General features: G+C 55.7%; 1 protein-coding gene across 16 annotated transcripts in view; it reads right to left on the minus strand.

Moving 5' to 3' along the window:
* Positions 1-457: 457 nt before the first annotated feature.
* Positions 458-27,097, minus strand: part of MACF1 (microtubule actin crosslinking factor 1) — a 112,610-nt gene continuing 85,970 nt past the window's right edge. For 10 of the 16 annotated variants that reach the window (XM_052698869.1, XM_052698860.1, XM_052698868.1 and 7 more), the window contains 39 exons: positions 26,566-26,725; positions 25,877-26,203; positions 25,173-25,257; positions 24,133-24,374; positions 23,554-23,760; positions 23,296-23,415; positions 22,062-22,169; positions 21,491-21,709; positions 20,825-21,028; positions 18,797-19,028; positions 17,965-18,191; positions 16,923-17,045; positions 16,722-16,823; positions 16,264-16,365; positions 15,993-16,166; positions 15,734-15,889; positions 15,379-15,576; positions 14,857-14,985; positions 14,394-14,567; positions 13,492-13,647; positions 13,147-13,353; positions 12,906-13,025; positions 12,305-12,474; positions 11,946-12,105; positions 11,624-11,818; positions 10,780-10,908; positions 10,370-10,513; positions 10,052-10,240; positions 9,605-9,722; positions 8,954-9,117; positions 7,954-8,116; positions 7,699-7,853; positions 7,389-7,463; positions 6,767-6,784; positions 4,949-5,066; positions 3,947-4,158; positions 3,463-3,573; positions 2,068-2,191; positions 458-1,956 (listed from right to left, as the gene is read on the minus strand). In XM_052698869.1, the coding sequence (XP_052554829.1) occupies positions 1,715-1,956; positions 2,068-2,191; positions 3,463-3,573; positions 3,947-4,158; positions 4,949-5,066; positions 6,767-6,784; positions 7,389-7,463; positions 7,699-7,853; positions 7,954-8,116; positions 8,954-9,117; positions 9,605-9,722; positions 10,052-10,240; positions 10,370-10,513; positions 10,780-10,908; positions 11,624-11,818; positions 11,946-12,105; positions 12,305-12,474; positions 12,906-13,025; positions 13,147-13,353; positions 13,492-13,647; positions 14,394-14,567; positions 14,857-14,985; positions 15,379-15,576; positions 15,734-15,889; positions 15,993-16,166; positions 16,264-16,365; positions 16,722-16,823; positions 16,923-17,045; positions 17,965-18,191; positions 18,797-19,028; positions 20,825-21,028; positions 21,491-21,709; positions 22,062-22,169; positions 23,296-23,415; positions 23,554-23,760; positions 24,133-24,374; positions 25,173-25,257; positions 25,877-26,203; positions 26,566-26,725 (6,259 nt within the window). In that variant the 3' untranslated portion in view covers positions 458-1,714. Of the gene's footprint in view, positions 1,957-2,067; positions 2,192-3,462; positions 3,574-3,946; positions 4,159-4,948; positions 5,067-6,766; positions 6,785-7,388; positions 7,464-7,698; positions 7,854-7,953; positions 8,117-8,953; positions 9,118-9,604; positions 9,723-10,051; positions 10,241-10,369; positions 10,514-10,779; positions 10,909-11,623; positions 11,819-11,945; positions 12,106-12,304; positions 12,475-12,905; positions 13,026-13,146; positions 13,354-13,491; positions 13,648-14,393; positions 14,568-14,856; positions 14,986-15,378; positions 15,577-15,733; positions 15,890-15,992; positions 16,167-16,263; positions 16,366-16,721; positions 16,824-16,922; positions 17,046-17,964; positions 18,192-18,796; positions 19,029-20,063; positions 20,073-20,824; positions 21,029-21,490; positions 21,710-22,061; positions 22,170-23,295; positions 23,416-23,553; positions 23,761-24,132; positions 24,375-25,172; positions 25,258-25,876; positions 26,204-26,565; positions 26,726-27,097 lie in introns of all 16 variants that reach the window. The other 6 variants (XM_052698871.1, XM_052698867.1, XM_052698872.1 and 3 more) reach the window with 4 other exon arrangements.

A 27,097-nucleotide genomic window follows, 5' to 3' on the forward strand; every position in this document is an offset into this window, starting at 1 on the left:
CGCGGACGTACGCCCCTATGGGCACCCAAACCAACGAACGCTTACCCCCGTGGGTACCCGAACCCGCATTTACCTCTATGGGCACCCAAACCCGCAGATATCTACCCCTGTGGGCACCCAACACGATGGACGTCTAACCTCACAGAACTCAAACCGACGGGCATCCAACCCTACTCAGACCCACAGACACCCAGCCTCGACGGTCCTCTCACTCGTTCCCCCCCCCCGACAGCCCTGCCGTGGGCACTTCCCCCTTGCATCTGCCCGCACAGACGGACCTCGCCTGCCTCCCATGGGCACCCGGCCCTCAGCTGCTCTCAGTCCCCGCACCGCTGCGATCCACGTGAGAACCTCCTGCCGCACTCCCTGCACGCGGGTTGTGCAGGGCTGCCCTGCTGGGGCTGGGGAGCGCGGGACGAACGCCTGCAACGCGGAACACCAACACTTGGGAGGAAGGTAGGAGGCAAGATTGTTTATTACCGCAAGCAATCGTAATACAAAAATGTGTCTGTTTTCTTTTTTTAAACAATTCATTGGTAGAGCTTCAGGGTTTTTTTGCCTCAATTTAAACCAATTGAGAGAATCACACAGCAACACGGTCAGAGCCGGAGAGGAACACCATTCAATAAATACAGGGGCTCCGCAGAGCCCACTCCCCGCAGCCCCCGGCCACTCAGTTCGGTGCCATTACGAAGGGCGCACAGAAGCCGGGCAGGACGTGCAGCGATGTGCTGGTGAGACTCGTTTCAAGGACAAGCAGCTGTGCGCGAAAGTCCAGATTTCTCCTAGGAGCAGAGGTCGCCCGGTTGGAAGTGGGATGGCCGGAGAAGTAATAAATAGGAAAGGAGGTGCGGGCGAAGGCGCCGGGTCGGTCTCTGAGGTCATCACAGCAGAAGAATCCTCCAACCTGCAGGACCCGCCGCCGCCGTGGGACGTGAGGGATCCCAACCCGCAGCGGCCCCGAGCCCCCAGCGCTCCTTACAGCCCAGAGCCGCTCAGCCGTCGCTCAGACAGCGGCTGCAAGGGGCCGCCGCAACCCGTGCTGCGTGCGAATCCCATCCCAGAGCCCGGGTAAAATCGCATCGCTTAAAAAAAAGAACGCGTGGAAACAGAAGCCCCAGAAGTCCCCACACCTCGCGTGTCTCCGCCTGAGGTATTGGTTTACAAAAAGAGTTCCTTGAACACTGTAGGATTCAGGTCTTTGCTTTTAAATATAATTTACCTTGCTGAGACAGCAAGTTAAGTTTATAAAGATGCATTTAGGAAACAATCCTAAAAGACAGCGCAGGTCCGCCCCCTGCACCTCGCAGAGATCCTGTTCACACCTCCGCCTTTTGTACACTTTCACATCTTGACCTTTTTTGTTTCCTTTTTTTCTCTTTTTCTCTCCCACGTCTCCGTTTTCCGCCCCTCTCCGGACTGCGGGCACCGAGAGGCAACGTTTTGTTTTTGTTTTTTTTTGTTTTTATCTACATAAATATTCACATGAAAATCGTAACTTACAAAAAAGAAAAAAAAAAAAAAACAAAAAAAACCAAAAAAACAAACAACAGAAAAAAAAACAACCAAGTAAGGCAGCTCCATAACACGACTTTCTTTTACACTTTTAACAATATAGCTTCTCCCATTTAGAATAAATATACATCCAATGTATGAGCGGGGTTAAAAATCGGACGCGGTGAGGCTCGCGTGGCCGGAGGGCGCGGGTGCAGCATTATCTCTTGGGGCCCGGCGTTCTGGGGGTGGCAGTGCTCGTCTTCTTGGACATGGTGGGGATTTTGGAAGGCTTTGCGCCGCGCCGGGAGCCGGCCGCGCTGCTCTCCGAGGTGTCGGAGCACGCAGACTGCGTCTCCAGCAGGTCGAAGTCCGACGCGTCGCTGCCCCGGCGGCTGCTGGCTCTGCTGCCCGCGCGGCTGCCGGCGCGGCTGGTGGGGCGGCTGGCGGCTTTCTTGGGGTCTGCGGGGAGCGCGGAGCCCTCAGGCGGCCGCTCGCAGCGCAGCCCGCAGCTCCCGGCTCTGCCCGCCGCCCCGCTCCCCCCCGGCCCCGGTCGGTCCCTGCCCCGCTTACCTGCCCGGCCGCTTTTGGCCCCCGAGGAGACGGGCGAGGAGCTGTTGCTGGTGTCCCCAACCAGCGAGGTGCGGCTGGAGTGGAAGGTGGGACGCTTCAGTTTGCTGCCTGCTCCCGGCGTCACCTGCAGGAGGGACGGCAGCGCTGAGCAGCGCGGCACAGAGCGCAGCGCGACGCGGTGCCCGGCCGGCATCCATCTTAACGGCCAGGGGGAGCACGAGGTGGCATTTTGGCAGCGGTTAAAAAAAGGCATAACATAAAAACAAAGCGGGTCCTGAAATGACTCAGAGCTCAGAGCCGACCGACGGCCAGGCAGGGCGGACAGAAGGACCAAATGGGCACTGAGGGCGATGGCCAGCTGCTCTGGGCACGAGGCTGTGCCACACACAGGTGCTTCCCGTGACCTTTAAGATGCTGCAGAGGAAGATGGGGAAGCAGCACAACCCGCAGCGTCGCTCCCACTGCTGCAGAGGAAAGCGAGGGGAGGAGGCACAGCCCGGCCCCAGCCCAGGACAGTGGCTCCAGTTTCTGGAATGAAGCAAAGCTCATCCTGGGGAGTGCTGGGCACAGCACACGGACAGCCCCAGCCTCTCGTGCTGCTGTCCTGTGCCCCACAGTGTGGCTCAGAGCAACGTGAGGCCCCACTGTGTGATCTTTGGGATCTCCCGAAACTGGAGCCAGGGTGGGGTAGGCAGGAGGAGGGGAGCCAAGCAGTGGGCTCTCCTTCCGCCCCAGCAGGAATTCAGATCCGTTATGGTGTGATTGTGGAGGTACCGTTCCCACTGCAGAGACCTCGATTCTCATCCTTGATCAGAAACAAGCACAGCAGCAAGCAGGCAGCGCAGGGCAGCGCACAAAGTGCTCCCGACCTTCTGCTGATCTCAAAGACGGCCTGATCTGCTCGAGAGCACTTCCAGCCACCACCAAGTTATGCTGCTCCCCTCAGCGAATCGCCCTCTCCCCCGGCGCTCCTCATCCACACAGTGAAGCCCCAGGGAGGAGCTGCATCCGATGGAACGAAGCCGCCCCCCAGTGCAGCGCAGACCCCACGTGTTTGCATCGGAGCAAAGTGGATCCCATGCATGCGCTGTAGCTGATTTTCACGTCTGAACTCGGCCATCTGAATGCCAATCACCGCCTCTTTGGGATGCTCCAAAGCTCTGAGAGACTCTTTTCTTTTTTAAGGGCACACAGTAAACGCTCAATCCTTTGGTTTGCAATCAGAGAAATGCGTGCTGTGAGCATTATCCCGAGGCTGGCGCTTGGTTTGGTCTGAGTCAGAAGCCCATGAAAAATGCTACCAGCCAGCAGTGCTTGCAAGCGCTGCGCTACCAGAGGGAAGCCAGGAGCTCCGCCTGCAACAACGGGTCCTGGGGCTGCGGGAAAGGACCCTACCTCAGAGCTGGGGAGCTGGAGGTCGGGGTAATCAGATCCCCGCAGCGGGGAGCCCGCTTTACTGTTTATCAACCAGGGTTTGTCATAACATCGAGAGAAGTGATGAGGAGTCTGTGGAATGGAAAACCCAGAGAGGGGGGAGAGGCAGGAGTGAGTGAAAAAAAAAAGATGGAACAGAAAAGTAAACTAGAATGAGAGGAAAAGAGAACTAAAATGAAATGAGAACCAAACAGGAAATAAATAACAATAATGAAAAAAATCAACGAACGGGCGATGGAATGAAACATGGCAGATGAGGTGGGGGGAGCAGGCGCCCCTCTCCCCGGGCTGCGGCACAGCTCCACCGCTGCGGACGGGCGCCGTCCCACCTGGGGCTGAGCTGCAGGCCGCCCCACGCACCCCTCCCACACCTTCCTCCTCCTGGCACTGCAGCGTCTGTCTCGTGGAACGGGCTGCCACAGGAAGGCCCTCCCCCCGGCCCTACCTTGGCTCCGCTGGCCGGGGTTGCGGGAGACGACGGCATCGAGGCGCAGCTGTGGTTGCTCTGACTGGCGCTGGAGCTGGAGCGCGTTGGGGACGCCGCCCGGGAGGACGGTTTGGACCTGCGGCCCCGCGAGCGGAACGGCGTCATGCCCTGTGAGGCGCCCTCCGGCAGGATGAACTTCTCCCGGAGCTCGAGGTTGGTCCGTCCTCGTGCTGGAAGGGACACGGAGAGGAGAGCTGAGCGAGGCGGCACCGTGCCCACGATTGGGGATGTCATCCATGCCCTCAGTGCTGCTCCGGTCTCCTGCCCACCCATCTCACGACGTGGATTATCTCTCTGAGAATTCGTCTGCTTAAAAGCTGCCCGAGTTCCACAAATCCAAAGTGCCTGCATTGCTGTTCTCTGGTTTCTTGGGGAAATCATGTCGGAATGGCCTTTAAACGTGGCACGTTACAACAGTGGCTGTTGCTCAAAGTGGCTTAAGAACAGCTTTGAAAGGCTGTGGTTCTGCTCTTGGCTCTGGGCAGCTCTTCACCGATTTTAGGGGGCAGGTGAGAGTGGGAAGCTAAAGGCCAACGTCAACATTTCAGTCCAAATGTCGCCAAGAGTTGGAGGGTCTCCCTCTGAGCGAGGGCAGCCCCACAGGGAGGTCGGTGGGCTCCCAGCGCCGGGCAGCTCCAGCGTGAGGCCACGCACTGAGTCACTGGAGCAGAAAGCCAAAGGAGCAGTTGTAGAACAGAAGGATGCTGACACATCCCGTGGGTGGAAATAACTTTGGTGTCAGTGCTTCCCCGTTAGGAACTTGGCCAAATGCTGAGCTCTGCCCCAGCGCTGCCAATTCTCACTATTTTAAGTCCAGTCATTTGCTTTGGACCCATTTCCCCCGGCTCTGTGGATAACCCAGACCCGCTCCCAGAGCACCTGGTGCCACCCGGCCACTGAGTCCCCACACCGCTGTCACGGAGGGAAGGCAGGCAGCTGCTCAACCCGGGATCGCTTTACCTCTGCAGGGGTCATTCTTCACCAGGAACTCATCCAGGGCCATCCAGCCTCCGCCGACGCGGACCATGACGGTGCTGCGCAGGATCCGGACCAGCCGCAGCTGCTGGGAATCACCGAACTGCAGAGCAGAGAGACGGGGATCAGCCACAGGACGCGCTGAGGGCTCCCTCCCTCTGCGGGCTGCACCAGAGCCGGGCTGTCAGAAACCATCTGTGCTTCCAGGCGCACAAAGCGGTCGCTGAGCACCGAGCGGCTCTCCACTCACGCTCCTCTCAAACAAATGCACACCAGCACCAATTTGCAGGAGTTTTTCAGCTGCCTGCCATTAAGACGATGCAGCTACCAAAATCCTTTAGTTTTAAAGAAGCAAACGAGGGCTTGGAATTTGGCCCTTAGACGAATTTTTGCAGCCAGAATCGCAGGTTTTCTTTTTGGTTCCGATGGAAACAGGTTGTCAATGCACTGATGCTGCTGGTGCAGCCCACTTGGAAAAGAGGGCAGGGCAGGTTGGTGAACCAGCAAAGCAGCGCTGCGCCACCGCCGAGTGAGAAACCTCCCCAGTGTGAAGGCAGGGACACCCAGAGCCTCAGCCTTGGCCCCAGCAGCAGAAAAAGCCCCGCTGCCACCACCCCGCCAGGATTTCAGCGAGCGCAGTGATGGGAATCCGGGCAGGAATCCCGCAGAAATGGTGATTAGTGATTGCGATGTTCATTAGTGATTTCAAACGCCTTCTGTTTCTCAATCAGTGCCCCCAGCCAGAAGCCCCGGCCCCGAGCCCAGGCTGCGTCCTGCACTGCTCTGCCCGTTCCACAAAGCACTGCTCCAAGGGGGGTGGGAAGCACTCTTGGAAAGGGAAACCACCTTCAGAATGAGTGAAAAAAAAGGAAAAAAAAAAAAAAAGTAGGAGGATTTTCCCTTGGATGGATAGGAATGCAATAATAAAGAAGAGATAAAATGAAAATCGAGTGCTGCAGGTGGAGGGACAGCAGGGAGCAGCCCCTCGGCCTTCCCCTGGGGGATGGAGTGGAGTCTCCCCAGTTTGGGGTCCCCCAAAACCTGCAGAGAAAGGCAGGGATGGGCGAGTTCTCATTTCCACTGTCACGTCCAGATTCTTTTTCAGTAACCACTGGGAAAGTTTCTACAGTCACTGTCTAACACGAAGCCACCCATCCAATTTGGAACGCCAGGCTTTGGGGCATGTTTTTGGCAGGGCACCATCCCTCCATAGGGGACGTTCCCTTCTGTGTGAGGGCCATTGGGCACCAGGCAGTGCTTTGTGCTGCTCCATCCCACCGACAGGAGCTGGATGTGAGCTGGCACGCCGGCCCCGCTCTGCTCTCACTCCCCACACAGGGATGCAGTGACAGCGGGTTCCTACAAGCCCTGCTCCCACCAGGAGTTACTCAGCAGGTGCAGCAGGATGAGGTTTAGTTATCGTTACCTATGGGATTAAACATGTGGACACAGCATTTCCATTCCATGGTGACGGTGACCCGAGCGCAGAGCCTGGTGCAGCCCTCAGTGTCACCCCACGACTTTGTCCCCCAGCCCACTGACATCCCCAGGGCACTGAGGAAGGAGCGAGGAGACAGAAATCTCTCCCTTTCAGTCAATTCCTGATTTTTCCCATCGATTTTTTCCCCTCTTCCTGCCCAGTTTGTTTTGGACGGCGCTCCTCTGTACCAGGCTCTGCACAGCGGTGGGACAGGCTCTCCAAGCAGCACTCTACAGATTGCATCCTCCCAAAGGACAAGGCACCATGGACACACGAGCTACAACCACTAACAAGAGGTGAGAGCATCGCAAGGCAAACTGTACCTGGTTGCCGAGGAAGAACTACGGAGGAGAGAAGTGGAGTGAAAAGGGTTGGGGAACATGAGGGAAGTCGAGAGCGGGAGGAGGGGAAAGAAAAACAAGAAAAACATTTTATGGGATTAACAGTGCAATCATCACCACAACTGTTAACTGCAGGGAGTTAGCAATGGGGTTCTGCTATGGGGCTCTGAGGCAGCGGTGAGCTGTGAGCCCCGAGCGCAGCGCAGGAAACCGGGCAGCTGGCTGCCAGCTCACTGCCGAGCTTCACCTCGGTGAGTAATTTGAAACATAAACACAGGAGTCTGTTACAAAGAGATCCTGTAAGGAAATTATTCTCCTTCTTCAGGAACGAGCTAAGAAAAACACAGGCGTAAGGTACACTCATCCACGAGGAAAACTTCAAGGGCAGCTGCGGGCGGCAGTGAATGCTGCACTTGAGCAGCCGCCCACCCCAGAACACTGCCACCGTTGTGCTCTCCTGCATGGGCACAGCCTGGGCCAGCACTGCCTCCCCAGGGCGTATGGCCCCAGGGCACGAGGCCCCTCCTCACCGGGGTCCCTGGAGCTGCCTGTTGGGGTCCCTCCCTGCAGGGAGTGCTGGGGGACACGGAACCCTTCGCCTTACCCGGTATTTGTTCTCGCCGATCTGCTCCACTTGGAACCTCTTGGCACACTTGCACTGAGCCACTTGCCTGGTGACCTGCACCACAGAAAACGAGGTAAGAAACTGGGATTTTGGTGCCTCCCCTCTAATAGGCTTCTTTTTTTTTTTTGGATAAAACACAGACCTATGTGGCCAATAGTTCCAAAAACATCGGCCATACACGGATGCATTACTTTGGCTCAACCCCGGCACGGTCCTTTCTTTCCTCCTCTTTGTCTCCCTTCTCCTGCCAGCCCGTCCCGATCCGCCCCAAACCATCCCAGTGCTTCACCTCATCCTCAATTTTGTCCGCGTCGGTGGTGGGGCGGTACGCGTCCTTGTTGGGATGGAGAGCAGCCACAAACTCGTAGTAGTCGATGTAACCGTCACCGTCACGGTCAAAGATGTCGGCCACAGCCGTCATCTCCAGCTTCGTGGTGGGGAATTCTGGAAGGAGGAGCAATGAGCAGCCGGGCACAGGGCTGTGCACAGCCTGCCCTCAGGGCCGGGCGGCCGCTCCTTCAGCTGGTTTTGGGCACAGACTCACTGGAGGCCAGGATGCCATCGATGAACTCCTGCCTGGTGATCTTCCCGTCCTGGTCCTTGTCGATGCGCCGGAAGAAATCCATCACACGGGACTTCTTGTGGTTCATCCAGCGCATGTATTTCTTCCGCCAGACATCGAAGTCAAAGTTTGCAAACTCCTTCAGCTGGAAGGAAATCGACAGTCAGCGAGGAAACCCTGAAGGATCCACAGGAGTCCCCCCCCCCCCCCCCACATCCGCCCCAGGGGGGCCGCGCAGGCCCTCCCAGCACAGCAGGACACACAGCGCAGGGACAGCCACACGTCACCATGGACACGGGGCGCAGCGCCGACTACGCACACACAGACGCACACACACTGCTGGCTGCCCGCCGCCACCTCCGCCTTCAGCCCCTGCCCTCTCCCTGCCCCTGGGAGCACTGAGCTGCGCTCCCTCCGGCTGGGTGCAGCCCTCGGCCCTGCAGCGCAACAAACCTCTCGCCCTCCTCCTAACCCCCCCCAAGGGCCCCTCTGGCTGCAGGAGCTCACAGCAAGGTGGCACGATGATTTTGAGCACTTTTTTCTTCTATTTTTTTTTTAAAGCATTCCTCGAGTTAAAAGCAACAAAGAGAAAATAAAACATCGATACGCAGAAACTGAACTGACCTACAGAAAAAGCAACAAAAAACAAAAACACTCACTTCTGGGCATAGCTGCTTTGTTAAGCGTAAATGAAAACAAAAATTATATTAGACGATTGGAAAAGATATATACAGTAGAACTAATTAGTTAAGCTGATTACTAGGAATAAAGCGGGGCTGGCTGTCATTACCTCTACAGATACCAACTGCAGGAGCGCAAAGCAGTTCATTAGCGAGCAGTTAATTAAAGAAGGCAGTTTTAAGCCATAACGCTTCAGAAGAGCTTTTTTCCTTTTGGCATTGTGGGGAAAGCAGCAGGGACAGCCCGCAGGACCCGGGCAGCTCAGGAGGTGGCACCGACCGCCCCATGCAGCACCCGTTACCTCCTCCAGTCGGTCCAGGGCATCATTGAGCTTCCGCTGGCGCTCCAGGGCCAGCAGCCAGACCTGCTGCCAGCGGGCTGAGAGCTGGTTGATGCGGGGGTTCTTGGTTTCCGACTGGGAGATGATGGGCATGGCGGGAGGGGCGGCCTGGGTCAGGGATTTTCCTGGGGGAAGGAAAAAGTAGCGAGAGTGAATGCAGCGCCAGGGGTTGAATCTGTCTGAGCGCTGAGGACGGAGCAGCAAGGAAACGCGCGGCGCATTTTGAGCAGCCATGCACAGCCCTGCCGAGCAGAACCGTGAGCTGCAGCCACGGCCCCACAGCTCTGCAGCCCAACCCCTGCCGGGGGAATCATGGTGGACCCCGGCTTCAAGAACTGGTGTGAAAAGCAACAACAAATCACAGAATTGATGCAGAAAGAAACCGAGAAGTGACAGCAGGGGCTTCCCAGCACTGCTAAATAAAAAAGAGATAAATGCTCTGCGTGGGCTCTGCAGCCCCGGCAGCGGCATTTTGGAGGTGACCACCTGGACTTCTCCCTGTGAAAGCTCCAGCTGCCTTCCTGACGGCAGTCAGTGCAGGATGCCTCGTTAACTGATAATGAGAGCTAACGAGTTCCTAGGTATCTCACTTCCTCCCACCACAGCACGTACTGTTGCTGCGGGACTTGTCGATGAGGGCTCCGTGGGGCGGTTCGGTTGCTTTCCTCTTGTAGGTCTTGGTGACCCGGTCCACGTCTGGCTGTTTCCTTGTCATCTCCTCCATGAAGGACTGTCAGAACACACAAGGGAGAAAGAAGCTTTGCAGTTTTGAGATGTTTTCACCTCCAACCACGGAGGCTTTGGGCTCTCACTGGGATGTGCCTGGCCATGGGGGACACAGGTGCCCGGAGCAGTGGGGGTTTGCAGGCCAGCTATGGCACAGCTCTGCAAAAGCTCAGCCCAAGTGACAGCCTGGGATGGGTGAGTTTGCTACTTTAATTGGGCTGTAAGGAGAAGCCAACGACTCCCCCATGGCACACTATGAATGAAACCCCTCTTGCCCTCACAAGTGTTTGCCCACGGTGCAGGAAAGCTCTTTTGCTCCAGCACTGGGCTCACCTGGTGCTCAGCGATGAGGGCTTTGACCTGATCGATGTTCTGCGGTGTCGGCTCCTGATCCCTCTGGATCAGGGTGGTCTCAGCCCACTGGATCCAGGCCAGGAGCTCCTCCAGAAGCTCTGCATTCGCCACCAGCTCTGAGAGTGCAGCCTCCAACCTCTGCTGGTGCTGCTTGGCCCACGTGAGGACCTGTTGGAGATGCAGAGATGCGGCAGCCCCGGATGGGAACAAATGGAGAGGAAAATCAACACTGTGGGCACGCTCTGGGGCTGGGCAGGAGCTCAGGAGAGGACACGAGTGCAGCCTCAAGGGACTCACCTCCTCAAACCTGGCGCGGATGATGGTGATCCAGTGCTTGATGGTGGTGATGCAGTCAGGATGGCAGGCAGACAGAATGACCTCTCCCATTCCCACTGCCGCATTCACATCCACCCTTTTCTCCTCCACTTTCTTCATGAATTCCTGGAAGCAGGGAATGCATGGGCCGGGTGTGAAGGGGTAGCACATGGCAGGGGCACCCAGGTCCAGCTCCTACCCTACACCCAGCTATGACTGCTGCATAAGAACGATTTAACTTCCCCTCACCCCTCAAAATGCAGGAACTTAATGCCCAAATAGATTATCTTGCAGCATTTTTGCCCACAGATTTTGCTTGGGTTGCTCTAAAAAGAGAAGGCCAAGTGCTGCCCCTCAGTCTTGGCACCCACGCCTCTGGAGTTCCCCATCACCTTGTGCACATCAATGAGGGACTGCAGTGCTTCAGCATCATCAGGAAGCGCTCCCCGAAAGCGCAGGGACTGCTCAGCCTCTGAGAGCCACTCCAACAGCATGTGCACGGCCGTCCGGAACTCCTCCGCCTGAGGACAGAAGCAGAGGGTCAGCCCCCTCCTTGGGATGTGGCTGGGAGTGGAGGGGGGACTTTAAAGAAGAAAGGGAGAAGAAGGATCTATCTCTGTGGCCTGGGCTTACCAGCACCAGCAGAAGGGCCCTGCAGCTCCGGGAGCTCTGGCCTGAACCAGCAGCTCCTGCTTCTCCTGGCCCTGTGCTTGGCAGCAGCAGTGCTGCAGAACTTGTTGTTTTTCACTAACAGCATGGCTACCTGAGTGCTGGCCAATTTGGCACCTGGGTAGTTTATTCAGTAAATTGCCTGCTTGACAAAAAATCTACCTAAAGCCTTTTGACCTTTTTTTTTTTTTAAAGCAAAAATTGAGGTCTCTTTTTTCTCCCTGGACTTTAGCAAACACAAGCTGGAGCAGCCTCTGATCACTCGCCCATTCCCACCTGCCTGCAGTGCACACCAGCGAAATCTTTTCATCCTTCCTTTTCAAACAGGCCCTTCTTAATGGCTTTTCTTAGGGCAAAAAAGGTAAGCAAATAACCAATGCTGCTCTGCAGTTCTCACTAGCAACAGCTGCAGGGCTCTGCTGTCCTGCTCAGCCAGAAGCCCTGTGTCTGGGCGCAGGGTGCAAACAGCCTTATCCAAGGGAAGGGTTTGTGTCCATCTCCGGGGCACAGCCCCGCAGCGCAGGTAAAGCTCTCCAAGCCCGTTTCCAGCTGCAGCCTTTTGCTCACCTGCTTCAAGGCCTGCTCCAGGCGGCTCTGCTTGGACACCGACAGCTTGCACACCGTGTCCCAGCGGTTGCTCAGCTCCTGCAGCTGTACTTTCACCCATGTGGTGTCATCCCGGCTGTTCTCTATCAGCTCCCGGCCGGAGCGCTTCAGCACCTGCACCGTCCCAGTGCGCTTCCCCAGCTCCTTCTGGAAGACCTGGAGGCCGAGCAGGCAAAAGCCAAACGGCTCAGTGCCAGGGTGCTGAGTGATGGGGGACGAGACCTTGGGCCCTTGGGGAGGACGAGCAGAGCTCCCAGCCCCAGCAGGGTGGGCAGATCCCCACCTTGTGAGCGTCCATCAGGTTCATGACCAGGTCCAGGTCGCCGTGGACGGGCTGATCTTCAGCCAGCTGAGGCTCCACCTTGTACAGCCAGTCCACCAAGGCCTGCAGCGCATCCATGAATTGCCCAGAGAACAGGAGGGCTTCTTCCAGCTTGTGCTGCCTGGAAAACAGATGGACCCCGTGAATCCCAAGAACAAATTCATCTTCTTTCACCATGGCCAAGCGAACTCCTCCAGCCTCCAAGAACCATACGAAATCACCACGTGCTGTAGGGTTCAACCTCCCCTCCTCTGCTCACTGCTTTGACAGCAGTCCTTGACAACGCAGCGCTGCTGGTACAACACTGGGGCTGGATTTACCTTTCCACAGATTTGCCACACACTGTGTCCCATTTATCCCGGACTTCTCCCAATAAGTTGTCCAGCTTTTGAGTGTCGTCTGGAAGCAAAGCTTTCTCCTTGAGGGCTCTGCCCGTCCTGATAGTGGTGTCGTAGACAGGCTGCTTCCCACCCAGCGTCTTCTGGAACTCCTGAGGACAGAGAGAGAAAACAAAATGGCTTCAGAAAACCCGATCTCACAAAGAAGATACACAGCTCTCACGTGGATCCCCAGCTGCACGTTTGCCACTGCAGTAATAAGCACGGATGTGCCTCTCCCCAGTTCTAACAGCAGAGGAAGTGCTGCCCTGCTGCCTCTCTTTTGTCCTCAAGTTGTGACGTGGAAGTCTCAGGTTGGATATTAGGAAAAATTTCTTCTCTGAAAGAGCAGTGATGTGGTGACCAGGGAGGGGGTGTAGTCACCATCCCTAGAGATGTGGCACTGGGGGAGGTGGTCAGTGGGCACGGTGGGGGTGGGCTGGGGTTGGACTTGGTGATCTGAGAGATTTCTTCCAATGCTAAGATTCTATGAATTGCCTTCCACCCAATGCTCAGCACCAGTCTTGCTTCAGCAAAGCTCCACCTTGTGTTTGGAGAGCTGGAGCTTGATTTTGTCAGGATCGTTGGAAATCTCCAACTCAGAGTCCAGGTGATTCTCTGCATCCTCCAGCCAATCAATCAGTTTCTTCCAAGCTTCGTGGAACTGCAAGCAAACAAAATCAAGTTTGAAACTTAGCACTGAAGCTGTCCCCAGCCCCGTTCTGGTCTCAGGACCCCCACGGATGGCTGCACCCCAGCTCTGTCACACTCTGCCCATTTCTCACCTGCTTGGCTCGCTTCCTGGCGTCATCCAGAGCCCGGCCCCGCTCCACCGAGCGCTGCACCACCTTCTCCCAGCGGGACTGGACGCTCACCAGCAGGTTCTTGATCAGCACCACGTCCTGCTTTTGACTGAGGAACTTCAGCTGGTTCCCCGTTTGGTCCAGCTCGATGATGCGATCCCGATGAGCGTTCACTTCATTGGCGAACACCTGCAAACAGCAAAGCCATCCTCCTATCTGTAAGGGGATCTGGGCAGGCCAGTAGCACCCGCTGTGCGTGGCAGGGGTCCAGGTGCCGTGCTCGCTCCCTGCATCCCAGCACCCACTGGGGGCCCACGGTGCCCGCACCTTGTGTTCATCAATCTGGGCCAGCACGGCATTGAGGATGAGGCTGGGAGGAGGCACGATGTTCAGGCTCTGCTCGGCCAGCGTCAGCCAGTTGATGAAGTCCTGGAGGGAGTTCTGGAAGTCCGTGGCCAGGGCAAGAGCCTCCTCCAGCTTTGCCTGCACAGAGGGGAGGGGAAGGGGGATAAAAAAACAACACTGAGGGTGAGAGCTCACGATCTGTGGTTTCACAGACAAGGGCAGGCTTTGTGTCCCCGCTGCAATGCGCCTCCAATGGGAACCTTGTCGGCCCAGCTGGGGACACGACTTGTTTACCAAGGCGAGGAGCTTTCAATGCAAGCTGCCGCTTCAGAATCGGCTTCTTTCAAAATTCACGGGTGAGAATCACACGTGAAAGGGGAGACAACTCCATTATCGACACATGAGCAGCTGCATCGCCCTCAGCTTCCCAAGAAAGGGATCGCCATGGGAAGAGCTCTCAGTAAATGGGAGGTGGGTGACATTTCGATGGCAACAGCTGCAGCAGCACAAATGTATTCTGGGCTGAGGCCACCGCATCCCTTGTTTTATCTCATCGCCGGCCAAAACGCCAGAATGGAGGCAGCTCCGAGGACCGACACAGAGTGCCTTTCAGAACTGCAGGAGGCTTCTTCCCACCCCTCCTCTAAATAACCCACATGCAATTTCACTCTCATTTTCTGTGTGATATAACCACATTTCAGTACTATTCCAAAAAACGAACAGCTCGCCTCTCAGACTGCACCATTTGGATGACAAATTCAATCCGGGCACCCAAGAGAGGCAATTTAAGACAACAACCCTCCTCCCCAGCCCCGTCCCGGGGGAGCAGAGCAGCAGGGAGCAGGTCCTGCTCGTGGGGCACGGTGTCCCTCTGCCAACGGTACCTTTCTCTCCTCCATCTTGGTGCTGACCAGACACCACTTCTGCTCCAGCAGCGCGACGCTCTGCTCCGTCTTGGAGCCTGCGCTCGAGTCGTCGCGGTTCAGCAGCATCAGCCGCCCCTTGGCCAGCAGCTGGCTGTACACGTCCTCCTGTGCTTTCAGCTGCCCGTACAGCTCCTGCAACACAGCCAGAGCATCAGGTAAAGGGAGTGCAGCAGCTCAAGGTGATAAGGAAACGAGGGTCGGGGCAGGCAGCAAAGTGGCAGCAATGCATCTCTTTGGGCACGGGATGGTGGTTAATGCATTGTGATGCTTGTCCCCAGCAAGGGCAAATCTATCTGTAAGAACACCAGAGAAGCACTCATCTCCCTTCCCGTCAAACTCACAAATGAGAATTTTGATGCTCGTCTGACAGGTAGGAGCTTGCTGAATTGGAAGCATTCAAAATCTCCCCCCAGGAAATTACCATGTGGGCATTGAGCTGCTCCCGGGCAGTTTCTGGCAGCCCTCCTGTGGGTTTCGAGGCAGACAATTGGCTCTCCATTCTCGTTAGCCACAGGAGGAAGTCTTCAATCTCACCATGGAAACCCTGGGCCTGTTCGGGAAATACAATCGGCCACGATCAGATGACATCAGCCCCCATTGATCACGCGCCAGCGCTGGCACTGCATCTGCTTCAGAACCAGATAAAGAGGCAGAGCTGGATTTAACAGCATGGCAGGAAGGGATGCACACAGTGCCCCATGACCACGCAGTCGTTCTGGCAAATAAACAAGACACAATTGGTACCACAAACGAAAAAATGCCCCGCTTTGAAGTGAGCCTGAGAGGGCAAAAAGTCCATCTGCAAAAGCTCTGTGCTTCCACACCAAGCCTCATCTTTGTGCAAGAAACAACTGAATTTTCACCTTAGGGTGACAAACACCGCGGACTGCGTTACAGAGCCCAGCATCCCCAGCCCAGCCCCCTCCCTCTGCCGTGCCCCCACCTGCTGCAGAGTGGACTGCAGCTGCTGCTCCCTCTCCTCTGTCTTCTGCAGCACCGCCTCCCAGCACGCGTTCAGCCCCTCCAGGCGGTTCCGAAGGCTGCTGGCGTCGTCCCCTGCGCTCGATTCCAGGAGCTCGTTGCCTGCTCTGTTCACTGTCTCCACAGTTGCTTGGTGGGCCAGGACATCATTCTTCAGCACCTAACAGACATGTTGGTAAAGTGTTGGACGCCTCTCCAAAACGTCTGCTTAATTCCAGCATGCTTTCATGGACTTGAATCAACCCAAACCCTTCTTAAGGGAGAAAACCCCAGTACAGAAGCGGATCAAACAAATGGCACGCAGTGGGAGCACTCACGTGGTGCTTTGCAAGTTCAACCTCGATGACTTTTGGGTCTCCGTTGACGGGCTTCTGCGCATCGAGCAGCTCCTCGGTGTGGGTCAGCCAGGCCATCAGCTCTGCCAGCGCGTGCTGGAACTGACCGAGGGCCAGGAGGGCGGCTTCGAGCTTGTGCTGAGTGATGGCAGGAGGAGAAGGAACGTTTAAGTCAGGAAGGAGTGGGAGCATCCAAGTGAACTTCAACCCCGCGCTGGCACGAACCCAGGCTGCCTCGTACCTGTCTGTGAGCAATCTTCTCACCCAAGTTCTCCCAGAGATGTTTCAGCTCTGTCAGTGGCTCCTTTATGATGTCTCTGTCTGTCTCATCTGTAGCTTTTTTTAGCATCAGTTCACCTTGGTGATTAAGCTTTTCCATCTCAATCTGCTGCTGGTAAACTTCCATTTTAAACTCCTGCCAAAACAAGCAGGACAAAAACCAGAACAAAATGAATCACTGGAGTGAGAGCTCTGCGATGCATTGGAGAACCAGCGTGGCTCCACCCACATACCTTCATCTCATTCATCTGCTCCTTAACCGTGTTGAGGTCGGTGCCCACAGGAGACATGTTGCACAGCTTAATCACAGCATTATCCAGCCAGTCAAACATGGCCTGAAATGAGGGCAGATAGCATTAGAAAAGGGGGAGGGTCCCTCTGTCAGACAGTGCAAGCATCCAAATCTTCCTCTGGGGCAGAGATGCTGCTCCAGCACACCCTCCTGCCTTCCACCTCCCATCCTGCCATGCTGTGCAGAAGCAAAGACAGACTGAGCAAGACAGATGCAGTCAAACATCTGCCCCTGCTTGGAGGGGCTGTGAGCTCAGAGTCTAACAGAGGCTGCAAGTATTCACACAGGAGACACTTTCCTGCCCTGCATTAACACATGTCCCAGCACAGCTTCAAGGAGAGGATTCACAGTGCTGCTCCCAAGGTCTGCCCACTGCCCACGAACAGCCCTGTCTCTTACTTGAAGAGTATCCTGGTATTGCACAGCCGCCTGCATGGCCTCTTCAAGCTTCTCAAGCCTCTCCTTCCAAGTTTTGTTTAGGTTTTCCCATGCATTGTTCATCTGCAGAAGATTGCCCACAAAGTTGGTTAGGCTCTTCCATGCGAGCTCTGATCGCTCCTTCCTCACTTTATGAGAACAAAAGGCTGCTGCTTTTCCTACCTCGTCAATGCTCTTTTTCACTTCTGGTTTCTCCGTTTCACCACAGGCAAAAATTAAATCAGTTCCAAGGAGTCGGATGAACTCCAGCTCTTCGTGCAAGCCATCCGTTTCCTCCTTAATAGTCTGCACACAACATCACGATGGAAGGAAAATGTTTATTATTATTAAACGCTTTTCCAACAATTGCTGGTGGATGGGAGGCAGAGTCCTTTCTGTGCTGGACTCATCCTGCAGCCTGGCCAACAGCCCAAAGCCAGACCCGGCACCGTGGCACAAGGCAAGCAGACGGGTGCCCTGCTCAGCAGTGCTGCCACAGCCCGCCCTGCTCCCACCTCTGGGCATGGAGGCGATGCTGTTTGCACGGTTTGAAGGAGCTAAACCAAGGAGTTCTGTGTTTAGCTCGATATGTGTCTGAACAGCCCCACTGAGGATGTTTACAGGAGCGTTTTGTCAATACAGGCATTCATTTTGGAGACTCAAAAGATGCAAACCAAAGTCAGAATGGTTATAGAACAGAAATAGAAAGGACAGACTTAGCAGAGTGACACACGAAGTAACATGCCAGACCCAGGAGGTCCAACAAGCAAACACCTGAAGTGGATTTCTCCATTTACCTGAAACAACCGCAAAGAAATCCGAGCCCATCCAGCTTTACACCTATCTCCAGCCTAACCAAAATCTCAATTCATCCTTCCCATGCCAGGCAGCACTCAAATGCCTTCTGTGCAGGCTGGGAGCAGAACTGTGCAAACCTGCACATCCCTCAAACAAGTGGGCACAACTCTGACCACATGCTTGATGAGCTTCCCAAAACAGCATAAAGAAATGATTTAAGGATCGTTTCCTTGTCTGGAGGTGGAGCGGGAAACGCAAAATAAGACCTGTTTTGATCCCGAAGTTCCAAATTACAATGGCAACAACACTCCATGATCTGGCTGCCTACGACAGTGTTTTACAGCCACTTCATTTCAGATCCACCCTAATCGAGCTCACAGAATGGGTGCAGACAAGCTCCAGAGGGGTACAGTGCCACACTCCTCACCTCTGCTGCTTCCACCTGCTGCTTGATGATGGATGGGTCAATCCCTGGGCTCTCCAGGTCATGAACGATGTCCTGCGTGTCTTTGATGGTAGTCAGGAGGGCTGCCATGTCATACCAGAACTTCTCTGCAAGCTCCAGGACATCAAGGAACTTCATCTCACGTTCCTCTGCCCGAGCTTTGATGTCTTCCCAGAAGAAGACCATCTGATCCAACTTATCCTGGATTACTGAGAGTAGGAAAAAAAACATTCAGTGGAGAAGAAGTCTGCCTTGCCACAGAAGTTCTCCTTTTCACAACCAAAAAGCAAGTTGCTAACACTTTCCACTTAGAAATAGCCAACAGAATATTGAAGCAGGAATTAAACATGGATGGGACTTTAACTATGGGAGACACAGAGGGACAGGAGGAAGCCTAGCTTGCAGAAGTAAACCTCTTCTTACGCACAGGCAAGCTCTAGACAAATTTGCCCATACGCTCTCCTCCAGTGAAGCTCTGTTCAAGCCAGCTCTAGCATGAAATCTGCACACTCAGCTCATGAGCTGCCCGCTGAGCTGCCAGCAAAGGTGTCAATGAGCGCCAGTGGTGTTAAGAGGTCTTTTTGTGCTGGGGATGTTCCTTCCTTCCATCAGGAGGTGAATCGACACCAAGAAATCATTTCAAAGGGGTCCCGTAAGGTTGCCACAACAGAACAGCTCACAGCGAGGCCCTGTTAGCCACAGGTGCCTCTTTCCCCTCTGGCTGATGTCCCCCCATCGGCTCCAGGCTGGGCACAGTGGAGCCGGGCAGCCGCCACCGCCCAGCAGAGCCCTCTCCCTGCACCCTCCCCAGTACCTTTTGCTGCCAGGTCCTTATCCGCGCCCTGCGACCTGCCGACCAGCTCCTCCCCGCGCCGCTTCAGAGCCTCAAAGGAAGGCTGCAGCTTCTCCAGCTCCACCGTGGCGTTTTTGTTCTCGCTGATGCACTCCCGGATCTTATCGACCTCGGCAGGGATGAGGGGCGGCACACGCAGGCGGGAGGAGAGGGCGTCCAGCGTCTCCAGCATCGGCTCGATCTTGTCGTGGAACTGGAGAGCAAATCCATCGGGGCAGTGAGACGAGAGGAGCAGCACCGCATCCCCCCCTGCACCACAGCCCCAGCGCTGCACCCAGCGGCTCCCGCAGAGGACAAGCCTTGCCAGCACCGGCGATGCCTGCAGCCTCCTGTTGGTGCCTGCATGGCTCTGTTTGCTGCAAGGAGCCTGAAGTCAAATCACACCTCAGCCAAACAAGCTGCCAGAGCTGGCAAAGGTCTTCAACCCCATGCTGCTCACACTTGGACTGCTGTCCCACTCTTGGCAGATGGGCAGAGTGACACCCGAAATAAATCCCATTTGTTTCAGCATCTGTGCAGGGACACCGATGGAGAAGTGCCTGCTGTGCTTGGTGCTGGAGGAAACCTCTGCTTGGTGCAACGCTCACAAGAAAACCACCCTGGCACGGACAGGGAAGTGGTGGAGAGCTGCATGCGCACAGCAAGGAGCACCGTGGAACGGGGGCTTCACCAAAAGCAACACCAGGAAGCCAAGGAGGGTCTGCAGGGTTTTCCGGTTTCATATTTTTAAAGAAAAGTCAACTTTGGCCTTAAAGACCCAAAATCACCTCTGCAGGACAGACGGCAGGCAGCTCTGCTGTGCCCCATTGCCAGCCCCAGTGCTGCCTCTGCAGAACACCTGCACTGCCTTGGCCAAAGGTGCCACCCGCAGAGACGAGATGGGCTCTCGGTGCAAAGTTGATCACAGCGCACTGCCTTAGCCAACAAGCAGAAGCAAAGGGAAGCTCAGCTGGAGCAGGAAGCTCTGCGCATCGCTGTCACCTGCTCCAAAAGCAAAACCTCTGGCTTGCACAAAGCATTCCCAGCAAAAGCTGCCCGCGGCTGAAACCAGGCGGCAGTGCAACTGAAGCCATCTCAGAAACAGGATTTTTTTTCCCTTTTTGGAATTAATTCTTAAGCAAGGTCAGCTGAGCTATGCACGAACCAGAAATGAAAGTCTGAGTGTAAAACAGAATTGTTTCAGCCCAAGGAAGGAGTGTAAATGAGCATCGACCACAACGGCGCTTACCTCCGTAATCTGCAATGGTGGGGCGCAGTCAACACAACAATGAAATGAGACCATGTGGGGAAGACAGGAACAGGCAGCAACACACACAGATAACACATTCCACAATGTGAGTGAGATGAGACGGGAGGGAAGTGTGCGGGGGGGAAAAACTCGGAGTTAATACAATGCGAACCAAGAGAAGTGACTAAATACAGGAATTAAAAAAATAACAACCCAGACGTGACAAAAACCGAGAGCCCTGCAGGGCCGCAGGGTGAAACGCAGCTACCTGGGATCCTTTGGCCCCGCACCTGGCTGCCAGACACTCTTTACCTTTCCCTGGACTTCAGCACCTCCAATCTCTGCCCTTCCTCTCCTATCTCTGCTCTGCAGCCACCGACCCGCAGTGTGGTGCCCAGGCCCTGGGACGCATAAATATCCCCTACAAACGACCCCGTGCTGCTCACACACAGCAGTGCTTCACTTATCAGAAATGAAACTTCTCTCTCCAAGCTGTTTAAAGAGGCTCCCTGGGCCCTCCCAGCCTTCGGCAGACGCCAGAACAGCCCTACTGAATGAGTATCGTTACTGAGGCTGTAAACATTTATGACTATCTACCAAGTCAAGATTCAAACTCCTTCTCCCTTCCACCTGCAGGCACTGCGGAGCAGAACTGCCCAGCAGTTGGCTGAAACCACCCTGAAGGCGTCCGCCTCTCCTGCAACTACAGAGGCTTCAGGATCTGCAGCAGAACGTGGCTGCCCGGCGCCCCACAGGTGTACCTGGGTGGACTGCGAGACGGCTTCATCGAGTGCCAGAGCCCGCTGACACACCTCCTCCTTGATTCTGGCATACATGGCCTCTGCTGCCAAGTACTTCTTCTGCACCATCTCCCCTTCCTCAGGGTTGAGATCCTTGAGCTGTGGTCCGATTTTCAGCAGCTTGTCGATATGAGGCTTATGTTCAGCAATAGACTCTCTCAGTTGCTAGGGAATAAGGAGTGAGGGGGGAGGGAAGACAATTGTTTAGAAACGTACAGAAAGCTGCCGTGTATTTATTTCACATGGTACTCAGAGAGCAAGGATTGCATCTGGCAGTACGTGCGCACCACTGACATCCTGGCCCAGCATCTATGAGCACACAGAGTCGCCTCTGCCCAGCACGGCCATCGCACACCCCAGGACAGCACCTGCTTGGGCCACAGACTCCCCCCGTGCCCCAAAGGGGAAGAGAAACTTTTCATCCCCCTAAAAGCACAATGCTGTTCTCCTTGCCACCACCAGGCAAGAGATTCAGAGAAAGCCAGGCTCCCCCGGTTTCATCTGTACTGCAAAAAGCCTTCCAATTCATTGAGTGACGTCCACGTGGTAGGACTGGGGCACCCTTGTAGGATCCCCAAAAAGGAAAGAAGCCGACCGGCCGCGGCCGCAGATCCACCATCGCCTTACCCTCATGTCCTCCTGCTGCTGCTTGAGCTGCTCGTGGTCGATGGCCGGAGGGGGCAGCTGGGAGATCAGGGCCTGCGTCTCCTCGATCCAGGGGCTCAGCTCCTCATAGGTCTCCCAGAACTGGTTGACCAGGACCTGCGCGCGCTCCAGGCGAGCGTAGCGCTCCGAGTTGAGCTGGCTCACCGCCTCGTACTGCTGCACCAGGGACTCTGTTTTGTCCTAAAAGGAAGGGGAAGGAGAGGCGGTGACGGCTGTGGAAGGGGTGGGAGCTGCCAGCCCGCAGTGCCTGGACGAGCGGAGGCGCGCGGTGGCCGCGTTCCATGCGCACTGAGCTGTAATCCCAATTAAAGCGGCGCAAGGAATTCCCACTATCCCCTCTCCCCAGACACTGCAATAAAAACACCGCAATAAAAGAGGGTAATAAATATAAAGAGATCTCTACTAAGTGTCACTGGTGGGAATTTCTGAAAATGGAGTAATTTTAAACAACTTCAGACTGTGCGAGAGCAGAGCGCTCGCCTCTGCCTGCTCTGCCCCATCTCCCACAGCTCTGAACCCCGGGCAGGCTCACCTGCAGAACAGCTTTCTGCTCTTCCCCACACGTCCCAAAGATCTCACTGCGTTGGCTGAACAGCTCATCCATGGAGTCTTTGTGCCGAATAATGTCGATGGAAAAAGCCTGCGGAAAGGAAACCTCTGAAGGAAGGGAAGGGATGAGAACAGGGCCCCATCTCCCCCAGGCACCCCCTGCCAGGCTGCCAACAGCCAGCGCTGCAGGCTGCATCAAGCTCAGCACGAGCATCCTGTGGCACACTGAAATTCTGGCTGAAAATGCAAATTCCTGCATTTCTTCCTTATTACTCATCTACTCTAAGTTCTCTCTTTCAAAAAGGCCTGAAAATGGCACTCAGAATTAGGCACAGGTCAGACACCAAGCAGCTCCCACACCTGGGTCACTGCCCCACACACTGGAAGCCTGCAGCCATTTCACACAGAAAGAAACGCCAGGCAGCAGCCCAGGCAACGCGGGGCTGTGTGGGCACCACTGCACACTGCAGAGGAAAGGCTCTGCCACCCACGTGCCCTCAGTGCAGCCGATACACAGCCACCCAAAACGATGCTCCCCAGAAGTGCATCCACCAACAACTCCACCATTCCCCAGGTTCACACACCCATAAGCAGCAGGAAGCCAGGCTGAGCTCAGCAGAGCTTAACGCTCAATGCTGCAGCCCCCCTCCATTATAACAATGCACTGTGTTTTGTTTTTTTTTTATTTTAAACACACTGAATCCAATAAACACGAAGCTGCTCTGATTGCCGGGGCTGGCGATGGAAGAAAAGGGCCATTTAGTTAAAGTGCATGTTCTTTCAGGCATGAGCTCATCTCAAAGATATTAAAAAAAAGCTTCTCTTTGTTCCACGTCTGGCTGCTGTGAGGGAAACGAGGAGACCCCCACTGGAAGGAACAATGAGCACAGAGCCGGTGAAAGGAGCCTCGTTAGCCAGTGGGTGCGTCTCTGTGAGCAGGGGGCAGGTACAGCTTGCTGGCCGCGGGGGGCACAGCACAGCCAGGCATCTGCAGGTCCCCAGTTTCAGTGTGTGAGCGAGCGCCCATCTGGCATCTGGAGCACCTCACGGATTTCTCCTTCAGAAACCCAACGCTTCATTTGTCCAAATCCTCATCCTTCCTTTTTCCCATTACTCATGAAGGACAAACGCCGCGTTTTTCTTGGTGCACGGAGCCTCTCCAGGGACAAATCACCTGAGGCACCCTGAGCCACCCCCCCCCGCTCACCGCTCCGTACCTTCTGCACCTGCAGCTGGGCCGTGGTCTGGTCCTGCTCCAGCCGGATGGCTCCGAGCGCCATCAGCTTCCGCTTGGTCTCAGCCACCCAGGCCAGCTCAGCGTCGGCCGCCTGCTCGTACTGGTGTGGGAGAGGAGAGGTGCAGTCAGGCAGGAGTGGGACACGGCGGAGCAGCCCCCTCTGAGCAGAGGTGCGCTGCCCCTTTCCATCACGGGCATGGGAGCAGCTGACAAGGCCCAGAAACGCTCCCCAGCTCACCTGCTGGGACCTCTGAATGGCAGCATCGATCTCCTCCACCCGCTGCCTGACGGTGTCACTGACCAGCTTGTAGCGCTCGTTGGTGTCGGAGACCAGCTTGTCCAGCCCCTCGCGGGCTCGCCACGGCACGAGCTCCAGCAGCGCCCGGCTCACCTCGTTCACCGTGTCCAGGACGAGCCGCTGCTCCATCGCCTCCTTCTTCAGCTCCTGGGAGGCAGACACAGACACGGCCCCTCAGGGCGGCGGTGCCAGATACCAGGCACACCCCAACACCCCCCGAGGTTCAAGGACCGGGATCCTCGCCATCCCTGGAGTTGCCCGAGGCCGTGGCTGGGGAGCTGGGCAGTCTGAGCCGGTGGGGGGCAACCGGCCCACGGCAGGGGGCTGTCGGGTCCAACCCAACCGCTCTGTGATGCTACAGTTCCACCCCATGAGCCAGCAGTGTCCCCCTGTTCCATTCCCACATCACACGCTGCCAGGCCACGTGTCCCACATTCCTCCCCCAGGCAGTCGCAGACCCTATTGACTCTCCTCCTGCATGGCTCTCACATCCCCACATGCTGCGTTGCTGCACCCCACCTTCTGCCTCTGCTGGAACTGGGGTATCTGCTCGCTGGCAGGGGACTGTCCCCCGCTGGACGCCAGCTCATCCTCCACTTTGCTCATCCAGGCATTGAGTTCCTCATGTGTGGACTGGAACTTGGTGGCCAGCTGGCGAGCCTGCTCCAGTGTGCGCAGCGCCTTGGAGCTGGCGGCGGTGATGTCCGAGTAGCGGGTCTTGATCCCATCCAGCTTCTCCTGGATGAGCAACACCTCCTCCCCTGAGGGACAGCAACAGGGGACAAGTGATAATGGACGGAGAGCCTACAGCAGCCAGCTGCCCCGTCCCCTCCTTTTAAATAGCTGCTTTCAGCCTCACTTCTCTGCTCTCCTGTGCAACTTAACAGCCTATTTTCACAGCCAGGAAGCTGCTCTCAGAGATGACATTTTCTGCCAGCCAGAGTAACAGCCACCCCTTTCCTAGAATAGGAAGGAAACGTGCTGTGAAGCCTTCCTTGCTTTGCCACAAGCCCAAAAGCTACCAGGTCTCAGTCCTCAGCTAATATGCCACAGTTCCAAGAAAAAAGGTCCAATTCACTCTCTACTTCTATTTCCAAAGGGACATGAAATTGCAAGCCAAATTCTTTGTAACTCCTCTTCCTGCTCCAGGGCTCCCACAAGGACAGAGGGCTGCACATCTGCTCAGAGCAGACCACATCTGAAGGAAATGCATTGCCCCGACCTCTCTTCCCACTCATAAACACAAACTCACACCCACGTGGCAACAGCAACAACTGCTCAGTATGGGAAAGCAATGTCAGGAAAGGGCTTGGTGTATTTTTAACCTCTTTCTATGCGACTAAGCAGCTGGATGCAATGAGAAAACCCTCCCTGGTGATACAGGGCTGCTCAGTGCTGAGTGCAGGGGTGGGAATCACCGCTCCCAGAGCTCAGGGCGGTGTTGGGGATTTGCTATGCTAGAGTGCATGGGGCTCAGCATTGGGTCTGGAAGCACAACAGCTACTGTGGGAGGACCCAAGAGGACTGTGAAGGACTGGGTGTTTCCAGCCCCGTGTTACCTGTGGTTTGCTTCAGGAGAGCCTGCCCATTTCTGATGGCTTGGTCCACATTCTTCTTCCTGTTCACAATTTCCTCGTTCAGAGCCTGGACAGGAAGCCAAACGCGAGTTATCCCTCTGCAGGCTGCGCCCGCACCCCCGGCCAGTGATGCTAAGGAGAGCACAGCCTGCTCTCACTTAGCATAGGAAGGGTGCAACTGCTCTGAGCCCAGTTCTCCTGCTGAGCAACTTACTGGGATTTCTGGGACCAAAGGTTCAAAGCAGAGCTAAAACCACCACAAACCTTCGGGTGTGCACAGCTGAAGAACTTCTTGAAAAGAGCTTTGCACGGCCCCCACAAAGTGGAAGCAGACTGCTTCCTTGGTGGCCAGCCTAGCCTGAAAACCCACCGGGCTTTTCCAATTCACACTCTTGGAAGCAGCATCCAGCCTTCTGAAGGCACAGAGTGGCCAAGTTTGCTCAGACATCGCTCACAAAGCAACCGAAACATTTGAAGCTCCCTCTGGGAAGCCCCTTTTTGGGGCTTCAATCACTGTTTCTAACACATCATCTCTCTACACTTCTCCCAGCCTAGAAAACTCAAAGCTTGTTCCACCGCCGACCAAAATTAAAGTCAGACCAGAAACAAATGGAAAAAACAAAACAAGATGGATAAATGCAACAAAATAAATAACATAAAGATGGAAGGAAAAAAACGGAAAATACCAGCTGGTCAGCATGCTGCTTCTGCAGGACGTCCCGTTTGTAATCCTTTACGGATACCGAGCTGAGCTTGTCCTCGACCTCAGCCAGCCAGTTGAGCACTTCCACCTCCTCCTCCCCAAAGAGCCGGGCGTTACACAGGGCCTGCTCCAGCAGAGCCGCCTTCCGGCAGCACCGCTCGCGGGCCTCCCCGTATCGGCCCTGCAGAGAGTCCAACTTCTCTGCCAGCAGCCGCTGCTCGGCGGCGCAGCTCAGGGCGGACAGCCCCCGCCCCACATGCACCGCGTGGGCCACGTCGGCCGCGTGGGCCTCTATGTCCTCCGCTAGAGCCTGAAAGCCGGGGCGACAAAACGGACAAAAGAAAACAAAAATGAGCGGAACAGATGAGATTCAACAAAAAAAGACAAAACGAAAGCGAAACAGAAATGGCAAAACGCAACTGAAGGGATGAAAAACCCAGCCGTGAGCGGGCAAGGCGTACTGAAAAACAGGGCTGAACAGGAGCGGGAAAGCGAGGACGGCTCTTCCATCCAGAGCCTCGCTGCCTCAACTGAACGCTGCCCGCACGGCTGGGCCTGCGGCCTTCCACGCCAGTGCAGCACCTGCGGAGCTCCTCCAGCCGCCTCCAGGCTTTGTTCACAGCGGCGCCCACCTCGCCGCCGCACAGACACCCACAGAGCCCCCAGCCCCACCTTGTGCCGGCTGATCTGCTGCTGGATCTTGGCGGTCTGCGTGCCGATGGGCTCCGAGTTGGCCAACTTCTTCTCCGTCACCGACAGCCAGTCTGACACGGGCTCTGTGGTCTCGTGGAACTGCTTCGCCAGCACCAGGATGTCCTCCAGCTGCTTCTGCCTGTAATTGGCATGCAACAGAGCACTGAGGAGCAGCTTCCCCTTGGAGCAGGGAACAGCCCCAGTAGGTGGCAACGGGTTCAACAGAATCAGGATCCAAAGTGGAAATACTTTAGAAGAGGAAACAGAAGCATCTTGAGTGGTGTGGGGTGAGATGCCTTGTCTGGCAAGCTGCAACACAAGCACAAAAACAGTGCAGAGAAACTGCAGAATAATCGGTTTTTTTTGCAGCTGTTTCTTTAACGTTCAGCTCATTCGCCAGTGAAGGTGGCAGAAAGGCTCATTTTATTCCACTTCTGTCAATATCCCAACCTCTGAGACCCTCCAACACAGCCAGCTCGTGGCCAAGCCCTCAGTGTCTCACACTGCCATT

This window comes from Tympanuchus pallidicinctus, unplaced genomic scaffold (assembly GCF_026119805.1).
Source record: "Tympanuchus pallidicinctus isolate F22 unplaced genomic scaffold, pur_lepc_1.0 scaffold33, whole genome shotgun sequence".
Taxonomy (NCBI): Eukaryota; Metazoa; Chordata; class Aves; order Galliformes; family Phasianidae; genus Tympanuchus; species Tympanuchus pallidicinctus.